The sequence below is a fragment of the Lathamus discolor genome, chromosome 5, assembly GCF_037157495.1.
Source record: "Lathamus discolor isolate bLatDis1 chromosome 5, bLatDis1.hap1, whole genome shotgun sequence".
In the NCBI taxonomy this organism is placed as follows: domain Eukaryota; kingdom Metazoa; phylum Chordata; class Aves; order Psittaciformes; family Psittacidae; genus Lathamus; species Lathamus discolor.
In genome coordinates, this window is record NC_088888.1 from 110,983,418 (window position 1) to 110,995,583 (window position 12,166).

At 51.9% G+C, this 12,166-nt stretch overlaps 1 protein-coding gene across 5 annotated transcripts in view; it reads left to right on the plus strand.

Moving 5' to 3' along the window:
* The window catches only part of EFR3B (EFR3 homolog B), a 40,653-nt gene that overhangs the window by 9,647 nt on the left and 18,840 nt on the right, over positions 1–12,166 (plus strand). For 3 of the 5 annotated variants that reach the window (XM_065681941.1, XM_065681942.1, XM_065681940.1), the window contains exons 2-4: positions 2,883–2,959; positions 4,005–4,132; positions 7,640–7,790. In XM_065681941.1, coding sequence (XP_065538013.1) covers positions 2,883–2,959; positions 4,005–4,132; positions 7,640–7,790 — 356 coding nt within the window. Of the gene's footprint in view, positions 1–1,998; positions 2,018–2,882; positions 2,960–4,004; positions 4,133–7,639; positions 7,791–12,166 lie in introns of those variants that run through there. The other 2 variants (XM_065681938.1, XM_065681939.1) reach the window with 1 other exon arrangement.

The following is a 12,166-nucleotide window of genomic DNA, read 5'->3' on the forward strand; positions in this document are numbered from 1 at the left end:
ACCCTTGTCTGTAGCCAGGCTGGGTGGGGGGAGGGGGGGTTGTCGTTGCTAGCCCCAGCATTAGGGTTTGGTGCTTGGGGGGGGGGGGGTGTCCTGTATAGACCAAGCAAAGGGCTGATTTCAGCTCTGGCATCAGGACCAGACTTAGGTTTGTTGCTCTCTGGAGAGTGCTTGGAGTGGGGGAAATAAAACAAAAGAAGATCTGCCTCTTTCCTCAAGGTCTGTGTCATTTATACTCTGCTTTTTTAAGGATTTACAGTCTTCCTGTCTGTGCCTACGTATGTCTGTGCTAGGAGAAACCAACAGAAAGCAAGGGTTTGGAGCAGGAAAGTTTCTCATTTCTCTTGGTTTCATGCAAGCAGAGTAAAAGAGACCCTCTCTGTGCCTTCCTGCAGGGATCTCAGCCCCCTTACTAGACATCAGAGAGTCTCACCTGGAGGCATTGCAATGCAGGAGGCTCTGTCCTGCTGGGCCATGTTGGGATCCTACACACCAGTGTCCTGATGTGTTTTGGATTGAACAATGTTCCTGCCTTTCCCTGTCTGGACCATGTTCATCCTCCTGCCCTGTGGAACTAATGGGGCACCTGGGTCCCCTTTGCAGGCAGGTACTTCAGGTCTTCACCTCTCCCCTGCTGCTGCTTTCTTTAGGAGAGACCTTAAAAATCTCCTACTTCTGGAAGAAGAGGTCTTGTTAGGTGAGAGGGAAAGCATTACATTTAATTATGCAATTATTATTGATGGGATCTGTGCTGAGTCTGCTCTTCAGCTTCATTCATCAGGGTGAGGGTGATGGATTGGGAGCGTGGCTGGGCTCTTTGCTCCTCTCCCAGGGCTAGGAATGTGCATTAATCCCAAAAATACTTCAAAGTCACATTTCTGGGGGTGACATAATTACCAAGGAGGCTGCAGGAGGTTGAGGGGACCTCGCTTTTTTGCTAATGGGATCACTTCTGGGGAAACTCTCCAGCTATTTTGCAGGGAGAGCTCCTGGTCCATGCTGAGGCTCCACGCACGTGGCCCGGCAAGGTGAGATGAGCCATGTTGCCTCGCCTCTCCTGGCCGAGGGGAATTCATTAAGAGCATTCAGGAGATCATCAGGTGCTTGTTTATGTGAATGGCAAACGAGAATTTATTAAGAGGCCAGATTAAAGGTACTTTTGAAAAAGAGCAGAATCGATTGGAGGCAGCGAAGAAGGGAGGAGAGAGAGCAGTGGATAGGAGACTTGGAAATATTGGAGAGTGGGAAGGTGCGGAGGAGTTGGCAGGGAAAGCATGAGAGATGGAAGGAGCTCTCTGCCACCGCTGTGTTGCCAGGGGAGTGCCGGTCCTGGGGACCCCAAGGGGACCCCAAAGCAAGTGGAGGCAGCGTGCTCAGGAAGCGAGCGAGCGCATTGCAGGAAGCGAGCGGTGCCGGTGCCAGGAGCTGGCGCGAGCAGGCGTGAGCTCATGCGTTCCAGTGGGAGCGGTCGCCGGCTCCCACCAGCACAGCCTTTGTTCCCCCGGCTTCTGCTTCTCGGTGATGGTTGCCAAAGAGCAGCCCTGAATTACTCACGCTTCGCTGGGCTCGCAAAGGCTGGTTCTTTGGGGTGGCTGACATCAGTGTCCTTCCACAGGGTGCAGCACCCGAGTAACGCCAGACCCTGGGGAAAAATGCGTTGTGCTGGAGCAGGGGGTCCTCACGTGCAAAGTCCTCGGAGCAGTGCTGGGGAGGGGAGAGCATCCAACAATCCTCCCTCCCCCCCTTCCCTTTTCTTACATAAACAAACTCTGCAGATATTCAGCAGCTTCCAGGAGACAGGGCAGCACTGGTACAGCTTTATTCAGGGTGGAGGTGCCCACGGATGCTGAACTCTCTGGTGTTCCCGTGCTTGGTGCATGTGGGAGCACCATGGATGCTCGAGAGCCAACCTGGACTGCTGGCTGTTCCCAAGCTGAAGATGGGGGGGTCCCCAGCTACTGCGGAGGGTGTGCTGCGGTTCTGAGAAGCAGGAGATGGCACAGGGAGAAATATCCAGGTTGCAAAGGATCCCTTCCTCCCTTGGCAGCTCCCTGAAAGTGAAGCAGGGGGTCACAGCCACATTTGGAGCGTCTGGTGGCTATGGCTTGGGATGAGGCTGATGTCTGCCTTTTCTGCCACTTGCTGGCCTGTGGAATTGCTGCTGTGAGGGGTTTTGGGTATTGAAGAGGCTGTGCAGGGCATGACTTGTCAGGGACAAGCCACTGTCAGGTCTGGGTATGGTTGTGTCTGTGTCCTGTGAAACACAGGTCATTTGATGGTCCCCATAGGGGTCAGGGATGGAGCTCCAGCAGCCCAAAGGTAGGGTGGCAGTCAAAGGTGTTTGGTGTTTCTCAACAGCTCGGCTTTGGAGCTGTGAACAGAATGCATTTTCCTTTCATAGCCTTCATAAGATGCTCTCTTGTCTTTTTCTGTCTTGCTGTTTCCAGCAGCCTGTGCTCTCTATTGCTGCTGGCTCTATGGGGTGCATGGGGCAGGGTGTGAGGACTGTGTCCTTGGGTGAGTGGTAGGAGAAAAGAACTTTTGGTCCGAGGACCTGCAATAGAGGACCTTGTGAGATAGAGAGGCGCAGATTTAGGGGAACTTTGGATATCTTGGTCTCTGGGGGCTGTTTTCTTGGGTGAGAAAAGCAGATAACCCTGCTGTCCTACATCAAATGATGCTGGTCACCAGCCAGTTCCCTGCCTCTCAGCTGTAACTTTCTTCCTTGGTTTTTTTTTGGCTGCAGAACTCTGGGATGTCACCAGCTTGGTGCCCTGTCCTCTTCCCAGGCTTCCCTATTGACTCCAAGGATATGTTTTCCACCAAAAGCACCTTTGTGAGGATTTTGTCCAAGCTGACCAGCTCTGCCTCTTCTCTTCCAGGTGTGTGCGGCTGCTGCGGCGCCCTGCGTCCTCGCTACAAAAGACTCGTTGACAACATCTTCCCTGAGGACCCAGAGGTAAATGAGGCACTGCTTCATGTGCTGCAGCTCTGGTGCTTACACACCAAAGCTTTGGTGCAGGGACATGGTGTGACCTGCCTAGAAACTGCTCCTGGGAGGAAGGTGATCTTTGACAGAAGACCATGCCTGCAGGCTTGTATTTTCCTTTAAAGCTTGCTTGTGAGCAGGAATACAGAAGCAGCTCCTCCAGCCACATTGGCCTGGAGGGACAGACCTCCTTTCCCAAAGGTGCTGGGCGGATGCTGGGGATGGAGGGATGGGAGGATGAGGGACTGGACCTGAAGGTGTACATCCTTCTCTTTGCAGGATGACGAAAGCTTCTTCTAACAGCAAGGGCTCTCCTGGGGCCTCATCCAGTCTTTTGAGTTCAAAAGCTGCTTATGCTTCCAGGATGTGGGGGAGCTGGTGCCCTGTTTGCTGCCTCGCTCAGCTGGTAATGGTGAATGCCGTGCCAGCTGTGCCTGGAGCATCCCAAATCTGACCTCTTTATCTCATTTTCACAGCCAAGATGTGAAGGCAGTGGAAGAAAGGGCCTCCTGGCTGAGGATAGCAGGACTAGGGTCACCCAGGGAGACAGTGAGCGCCTGTTTTGTTATGGCACTGGCAGCAAAGCTGAACAAGAGGAGAAGCTGATGCTGAGCCATGTAGGGAGGAGGAAACACTGCAGTTTTCCATGTGCAGGGGATTGGAGCTGGCAGCTTGGCACGCTTGTGTTGTTTGGTCTCAGCAGCCTGGAGGTGTTGATGTCCCTGTCTGCCCCTGTCCCCCTCAATGCTGGGGCATTGCTAGACAATGGCTAATGATTCTTGGGGTACTCAATGGAGGCTTGCACTGGGGCCACCCCTGCATGTGGAGCATCAGAGAGCCCTCAGCCAAGGCTAAATGCAGTCCTCATTTGCCTTCCCTTGTGTACAAGGTGTGAGGAAGTGCTGGGATCTGCTCCAAACCTCTGGCATTGCTGCCAAGGTTTGCTGCAGAAATGCTCTCTATGATTGCTGGGTTTGGGTGTGAGGCCATGATGCCCTGTGTGGTTCTGTTTCAGGATGGGCTGGTGAAGACCAACATGGAGAAGCTGACATTTTATGCCCTGTCTGCTCCAGAGAAGCTGGATCGTATTGGTGCCTACCTCTCCGAGCGGCTCATCCGAGATGTGAGCCGGCACCGATATGGGTAAGGCCTGGGAGGCTGTTTCAGTCACCCCAGTGACTGGCATAATGATAGGACTCTAGATAGCAGAGGAGGCCCAGGCAAGGGGTGGGACATGTGGGATATGCAGCTTCTGCATGCTTCAGGCTGTCCTGAGCACTACGTGACAGATTTGAGCATGTCCTGCCTCCAAAAGGGAGACATGGGAGCATTCAGGGATGTGCAAACCCCTTGCAAAGCTGCAAGGGACCGGTCAACCAGGGAGCCAGGTTGTATTTCTCTGCCACTGTGTGTGTGTCTGGTGTTTGTCCCCAGCAGCAGGACTGCCATCATCAGGAGCCTGTGGCACCCTGCTGGCCTTCAGAAGCCCACACTCTTCCAGAGCTAGATGGAAGTCTGGCTAGGTGCAGGCAAGCAGCTAAACTGTCTGCAGCTTGCTGGGAGTTATTTAGGACAAGCTTGGGTGTATTGCACCCCAAGCACATCTCTACTGAGCTATGGTGACATGGGGTAAGTGGGAACAAGGATGAGGAGCAGCGTGTTGACACTTTTCCAGTAAACACATGGCAGGATATATTGGGCTGGATGGGGACTGATGTGTTTGCTCTGTCTGGCTGCTTTGTCCTGGATGCCCTATTGCCTTCATCTTCCTTCCTACATCACTTCCAGCAAGGCTTTGCCATGTTTACTGCAATGAGGGCAGCACCCGTCTGGAAATAGCTGACTGCCCTCATTAGAAACTCTGGAGGAGCTTGGGAGGGCTCCTTCTCTTTGAAATAGCTCCTGGATTGATTCTTGTTGTCTCCTGAACAAAGCCATGGTAGACAAACACAGCTCAGCTTTGTGGCATGATCTTCAGCCTGCCTTTTATCCTGGGGGAAGAGGAGCCAGCAGCCTGCCTAAGAAGTGTTAAAGTTGGAAAACCTTCAAAGCCTCATCCGCATCACCTGTCATTGAGAGAGACAGGACATTCAAAGCTCTGCCTGATGTTCTGCGGTTAAGTGGATGTTAACAGGCTCTGCTTGCTGTGTTGGGAGAAGAATGGCTTTCAAAGATTTTTGATACCTAATGACAAGCCTTGGTGGGTGAAGGGGGGAATATATTTCTTCCTCCACTGCCTGTGCATATAGGCACATAATTGGGTTAGAGCACCAGCTAATTTTCAAAGTCTAACTTTGAAATGCCTGTAATGGGTTTGGATCAACCTTTTGCTTGTAGGTTGGTGTCGGCTGGAGCAGCAGAGCTGCTGCAGAGACCACATCTGGGCTTCAGAGGAGCAGCAGAGCACATGGGTTCCTCTCCTGCATGCAAGATGAAAGTAGCCTTGATTTCAGGCCTGTTGGTAGTCACCTTTTCGTTACCTTTATTGCTAAAAGGAAGAAGTGTTCCTGTTTGAGTTTGCAGCAATGCAACCCACTATCTGTAAGAGGATGGTTAGAGCAGGTCGGAGGTGACAAGTGCACAAGTGTTTGTTTTCCCTCTTGGTGGCCTGTGTCCAACTGTCCCCAAAAGGAAGCCATGCTGTTGCAATAATATCGGGCACAGAATGTTGTTTTCAGCCTTGTTTCCTATGAGAAAGGAGCTTGATGCTTCATGCTGGTTGTCAGTCACCTCTTTGTACCTTTTTTCCCTCTGGGTCAGATTTAACCCCGTTTGACATATGGGTAGTTCCTCATGGATCCAGGAATAGTTGGCTTATTTTGCAGTGTCCTGAAGAGCTGTAATGGTGCCTGAAGGACAGGCTGCAGTGTGAGCTCAATCCTGCCACAAGACACCAGAGAATCTACTTAAGACTGGAGCCAGATTTCAACAGTTCTGGGGGATCAGGAGAAGGGATCAATCTTTCGTGTTTTTACCAGCTGGAACTTGGTAGTCCAGGGGTTTATCAGACCCCTCCTTTTACCCTGAGAGGGCAGTTGCCTCCGCAGCTCCCCCTGAATGTGCAAATAGAGCTGGTGCGAGTAGATGGGCAGCTCTTGCTCATCTTGCTGTTGGTGAGCTTGATACTTTCGGGTTCCCATCTCGCATCATAAGCTGGTGTCTGCTTCATGTTACCCAGGCTGCAAATCCAGCTGTGCAAGGAGCTGGCTCGGAAAATGGAGCCTAGAGGAGGAATCATGCTTGATGTCAAGAGATCTGGGATTTCTACCTCCTGCTTTCAGCTGTGGTAGGAGATTGGGTCTTGATGTGAGCGGCCAAGGTACAAAGATTCACAGCTGCATGGAGAGCAGAAGCCAAAGGGAGGTGGTAAGGAGTTGTAAAACTTGTTTTATTGCCAGTGTCCTGGTACCAGGTCCTTGTCAGGTGTTCGGGTACTCAGAGGTCTTGTGAGAAGAACGGGAGCTGTGAGACTTGGTGCAATGACCATTTGTTGGTTTTCTGTATTCTGGGCATTTCCTGCTCACAGTGCCCAAAGGCCAGGATTTGCTTCTCCGCTGGGCTTTGTGCAGTAGGTGAGCAGCAGCTGGAGATCAGTGTGATCACTGCAGAATTTATCTGTATGGGGGCTCATGCCACTTTGTTGGCAACAGACCAAATGCTGTTGATGTAGGAAGAGCTGCAGGACCAGTGTGCAGACTTTGCCAGAGCAAACGAACCAATTTGTCTAGAAAACGTGAAGCAATACCTGACAAATTCTTCAGTCAGCCCATGCAAACCCCATGAAATTCAACAAGGTGAAGTGCCAGGTCCTGCATCTGGGTCAGGGTAATCCCAACCACAAATACAGGCTGGATTGGGAGCAGCCGTGAGGAGAAGGATTTGAGGGTGTTGGTTGATGAGAAGCTCAACACGACCCTGCAGTTGATGAGAAGCTCAACATGACTGATAGTGTTCAGGGCCAGGCTGGATGGGACTTTGAGCAATCTGGTCTAGTGGAAGGTGTCCCTGCCCATGGAAGCTTGTCACCTCTGTATCAGGCACCTGGTTGAGATTCATCACTGGGCACAAGGTTTTCCAGCTTCCTCTCAGAGGCAGGCGTTGCAGAGCTGGTTTAATGAATAGCCTGGAAGATGCACTGTGGCAGCTTGCAGCATAGCCAGCTGCCAGAGGGTGGTTCTGCAGGAGCTTCTGCAGATATGTGTATGGTTTGGTGATATGAATATGCTTTGTAGGGTTGCTTTCTTTAAGCAGAGCTTTTCTGGAGCACATCTATGTAATTCTGAGTTATCCTTGGCCAGGACCAGGTGTTCTGCAAGAACGGTTGCCTTTGATGCTGAGCCCACCCTGTACAAAGTCCACTGTTCCCTCACAGGATATAAAGACCAGTTCAGGCAAGGGAAGCCCACAGGCAGTGTGGGGGCAGATGCAGGGTGTTGCTGGTGACCTTGGTCCCAAGGCTGTTGGATCCTTGCTAGGTTGGTGCTGGGTGCAGCAAACACCATCTAAAAATATCCTGAGAGTGGTTTGGGTGTAAAAGCAGTTGCTGTTTTGCTGGTGGGCACCCAGGTGGTTTGGAAGAGGGGAGGAGGAGGGATGAGCACAGGCCTAGTCTGCTGTTGGGAAGTGACCCTGGCTTCTGCCCACTCCCAGGTATGTGTGTATTGCCATGGAGGCCCTGGACCAGCTCCTCATGGCCTGCCATTGCCAGAGCATCAACCTCTTCGTGGAGAGCTTCCTGAAGATGGTGGCAAAGCTGCTGGAGTCAGAGAAGCCAAACCTGCAGATCCTGGGGACCAACTCGGTGAGTAGCAGTGCAGCAGGAGGTGGCACTGCCCTCTCCTCTGCTTTCAGCCCTGCTTGTCACCACTGTCTCTTACAGTACCAGGGCAGGAGACTTTGTTGGGAAGGGACGGGGAGAAGTAGTAGGGGAGGATTTATGGGGTCCCCTCATGTGTGCTGCCGTGCATGAAATTTCCAAGACTCTGGCTGTGCTGTGTGTGTGCTGTCCCTCCTTTTTATTGTCTGTGACCAGTCACTGGTCTCTGATCTCTGCCATGCCTTTCTTCTCTGGAATTCAGCTTTTCCTAAATGAGCATGAGGACTCGGGGGCTGTCAGCGGTTTTGCACAATAGACCAATTTAGGAGATGATCCCCGTGGATTTTGAGGGCTATTTGTGCTCAGAAAAGGGATGGCTTAAACAGAGCTGCTGCTTGCAATAAATGGCTTAGGTAGACTAGGGATGTGACGATGACACGCATAAAATGAGGGGAAAGGCGGAATGAGCAAAGTTGAATGAACAAAGTTGACATCCTCCAGCATCCAAACTGCTGATCCTGGCTGAGAGCTAGCTGCCACTTGTGCTTGGCCCTTCTGTTGTTTTTTAGTGGGAATACTGGGTGTAAATAACAGCCTGGCTTGTGAGGGCTCTGCCAGTGCCCAGTAGCTTGTCTTAGACAAGCAGCATCTGTTGTTGCTGCTTTATAAGAGGTGGGGTTTAGATGGCACAGATCATCCTGTGGGCAGGAGGGTGGACTGGGTTGGTGCTCTCTCTTATGCCTTGCAAACATGTAGACAGCTCAGCCCTAAGCTTTTACCAGTTGCCAGTGGCACCAAACTGAGGGGAGAAGAGGATATTTTGGAAAGGATCCCTGCAGGGTGAGTTGGACAGGCTGGAAGAGTGGGCTAACAAGAACCTTATAGAGATCGACGCGGACAAGTGTAAGGTCTTACACCTGGATAAACACAATCCAGCAGTGCAGTACAGGCTGGGATAGGCCTGGCTGGGGAGAAGCTCTGTGGAAAAGGTCCTGTAGGACACAAGCTCAATGGAGCTGCACCTCAATGGGAGCTGCTGGCATGGAGTTGAGGACGCGAGAGCCCTTGCTGCAGGGCCTCACAGTGTCATGGCAGAGGCTTCAGCAGACCAGCCCCAGCACAGGCATGGGTCAAGGCAAGACAAAGCCCTGCCTCATGTTTCCTGCACATATGGAACAAACCTCCCATGTTCTAGCACACACGGAGAGGAGGGGTGGTCATGGAATCACCACAGACTGGTTTGGGTTGGAAGGGACCTCAAACCTTATATAATTCCAACCCCCCTGCCATGGGCAGGGACACCTTCCACTAAACCAGGTTGCTCCAAGCCCCGTCCAACCTGGCCTTGAACACTGCCAGGGATGGGGCAGCCACAGCTTCTCTGGGCAACCTGTGCCAGGGCCTCATCATCCTCACAGGGAACAACTTCTACCCCAGATCTCATCTCAGTCTCCCCTCTATCAAGTTAAAGCCATTCCCCCTTCTCCTGTCCCTACAGGCCCTTGTCAAAAGCCCCTCTCCAGCTCTCTTGTCAGCCCCTTTAGGCACTGGAAACTGCTCTAAGGTCTCTCTGGATCCTTCTCCAGGCTGAACAAGCCCAGCTCTCTTGGCCTGTCCTAGACCACAGATAGGTGTTTCCTTAGCGCTGCTGTCACGGCAGTCAGGAATTGGGAGCGAGTGTTTTAATGAGGAATCCAGATCAGGAATGACGGTTTAGTGATGGTTTGGGTTTTTTTTTCCCTTCTGAAGCGTGGCGGCATTCACAGGGCAAATAGCACGGAAAACTTGAGGGCTTTTGTAGAAAAGTGACTGATGATAATGAGACACTTCTTCCTATATCTGCTAATGAGGAATGTGCCTCAGGCTCGTGCTTAATTAGAGGGTGCTGTCTGAAGCAATCTTCACAATAATGGAGCTGATGGCAAAGGCAGGAGGAGGTTGTTTATAGAAACCTGCTCCAAGTGAGTCATTCTCTGTGGTGTGAAATCTCGCCTGAGACACATCTCCCTCCTCGTGCAGAGCCAAGGCTGATCCCAAGCGGCTGTGGTGGGGCTGATCCCAGCCTGCTAGGCTCCACGGCCACAGTGCTGGAAGCAGCAGTGAAAATCCAGCATCCCATGATCGCTATAACCCCATCCTATAATCCCCAGCGTGAACATATGGAGCTGGAGTTTAAATCCACTTTGCTTTCTCATCCTCGTTAGGAGTCTGCTGGGCAACCTCCCCTCTTTGGGTAGGAACCATCTAATTTCCAGCTCGATGTCATTCCCATTTTATTTTTCTTCAAACCACCATTGATCTTTCATTTAAACAGCTCTTCCCCCGCCTTGATGTTTCTCTTCTGATGTATTTATGTCTGATGTATTTATAGGTAGCAGCGTTATCCCTTCCCAGCCCTTGTTTTGCTTCTCCAAGGCAGCCGCGCTCCTCACATCTCCCCTGCGCTTGCTCCCTGCTCCCAGCCGTGTTTCAGTTGCAGCTTGTTGGTTTCAAGCAGGGGAGCCCTAAGCTGCCCAGCCCTGCACCCCCTCAAACCACAGCAGAAATCATGTTGCGTTTCAATGTTTTAAGCAGTTTTCCCAGTGGAAATCCCACGTGAAGCTGTAGAACAGCTTTTCAGCTGGGTTGTGGTGCCTGTTAGTGCAGACTTTTCTGAAGGTTCAATGCCTCCTTTCCTGCTGGCCCAGCTCTCCCTGGGGCATTTCCATATGTCCTGGTGCTGCTTTTAGCCACTGGGTATGGGTTGGCAGTGGGACCAGGGTGGGCATCTCTCGTAATTGCTGCTTGGTACAGCATCCTTGCAGGGACAGCCAAGTCTTGGAAAAATCCAACAGTCTGAGCAAATGGGAGACTCCTAAAAATGTCCTATAGATGGAGGAAGAAGAGGCTTTGGGGCTGATTTTAATCTGTTCTAGGCTGCTTTTTACAAGTTCTGGCCCTGCCAGAGGCTGTGAAAATGGATGCAGAGAAGGCAGCTGCCTCCAGCTGTTGGCAAATGTGAACAATGTGCTGCATCCAGTGTCACTGGGCATAGCTGTGGGAAGTCTCTTGCCCCAGGAGAGAGGAGGGCAGGGCTCGCATGCCTGGGAGCCAGCTGGGGAAGCTGCCCTTGGGGTGGAGAGCTGAACCAAGGGCGCTGCTGGTGTGGGTGTGTGAGCTGGCAATCCTCAGGGCCTTGGCAGATTCAGGAGCTCTGATGAGGTGGCCCTGTTTGTTGTCCTGACGGCACGAAATGAGCTCCCGTCCTCCGTGTGGCTGTGTGATTGATACCTGCAGATACTGGCTGCAGAGAAGCCGTTCCTGTCCTTGATTTCATGATGCTTCATAGCCACGGGACACTTGGAACAGCTCTCCTGGGATGCTTGAAACAGCTCTCCTGGAGCTGCTGTGGAGAGCCCCGTTACTGTTCCTCACTCTGCACCCTGGCCTTGCCTTCAGTTGCATGTGGAGTTGCTATGAGCTTAAAATAGCCACTTAGTGCGCTGCCTGATACAGAGGTTTTTTATATAACAGCCCTGCATTTTTCTGGTGAGTAAGAAGAGTTTATCAGTTGGAGCCAGTCCCCGTGCTCTGGGAACAGTTCCTGGCGGGGCTCAGCAGCTCCTTTGCTTGTGCAGAGCCAGCCCTTGCAGCTGACATTATTAATAGCCCGGCACAGCGGGTGCATGATAATCAGTGTCTGTGTGATGCACTGGGATGCTGGGCTGGCTTTGCCAGCCGTGGCGGGGCACTGGTGGGCCATTTGCCTGCTGCTTTCCTGGTGGGCCTGGATGCGAGCAAATGCAGAGAGCAAGAGGTACAGAAAAGCCTGCTGATAGGGTTGGGGTAAAGAAGGAGCTCCTGTGCAGCATGGCATGTCCAGAGGGTGCTGAGCACCCTAAGAAATGCCAGGTGGACAGGTAACCCCTTGCAAGTAGGCTAGGGCTCCCAGTTGGAAGAGGAACCCAGCAGATATAGAATTATAGAATCACAGAATGGTTTGGGTTGGAAGGGACCTTAAAGCTCATCCAGTTCCAACCCCACTGACATGGGGGATACTCTGCCTTTATTAGAATAATAATACTCCTGAGAGTTGTGTTAGGCTACTAGACTTTAGAGACCTAATTCTTTGTGTATAATATGGTACCCATCTTGCCCAGCTCTACCATCAGGACTTACATGAAGTCACTTTTCACCTCTCCTTTCTTCTGTGGCTGTATGCCACAGAAGTAACACCTCTCCAGTCTCTCATGAAGCTTGGGCCTTGGCAGAAGGATGTGGGTGCTGCCTGGAGAACCTGCTCCCATCGCAAAGGGCTTTCCAGGCTATAAATACGTTAGGGAATTAAGAAGAAAGCTTGCAAACATGTTTATCCTTTCTTC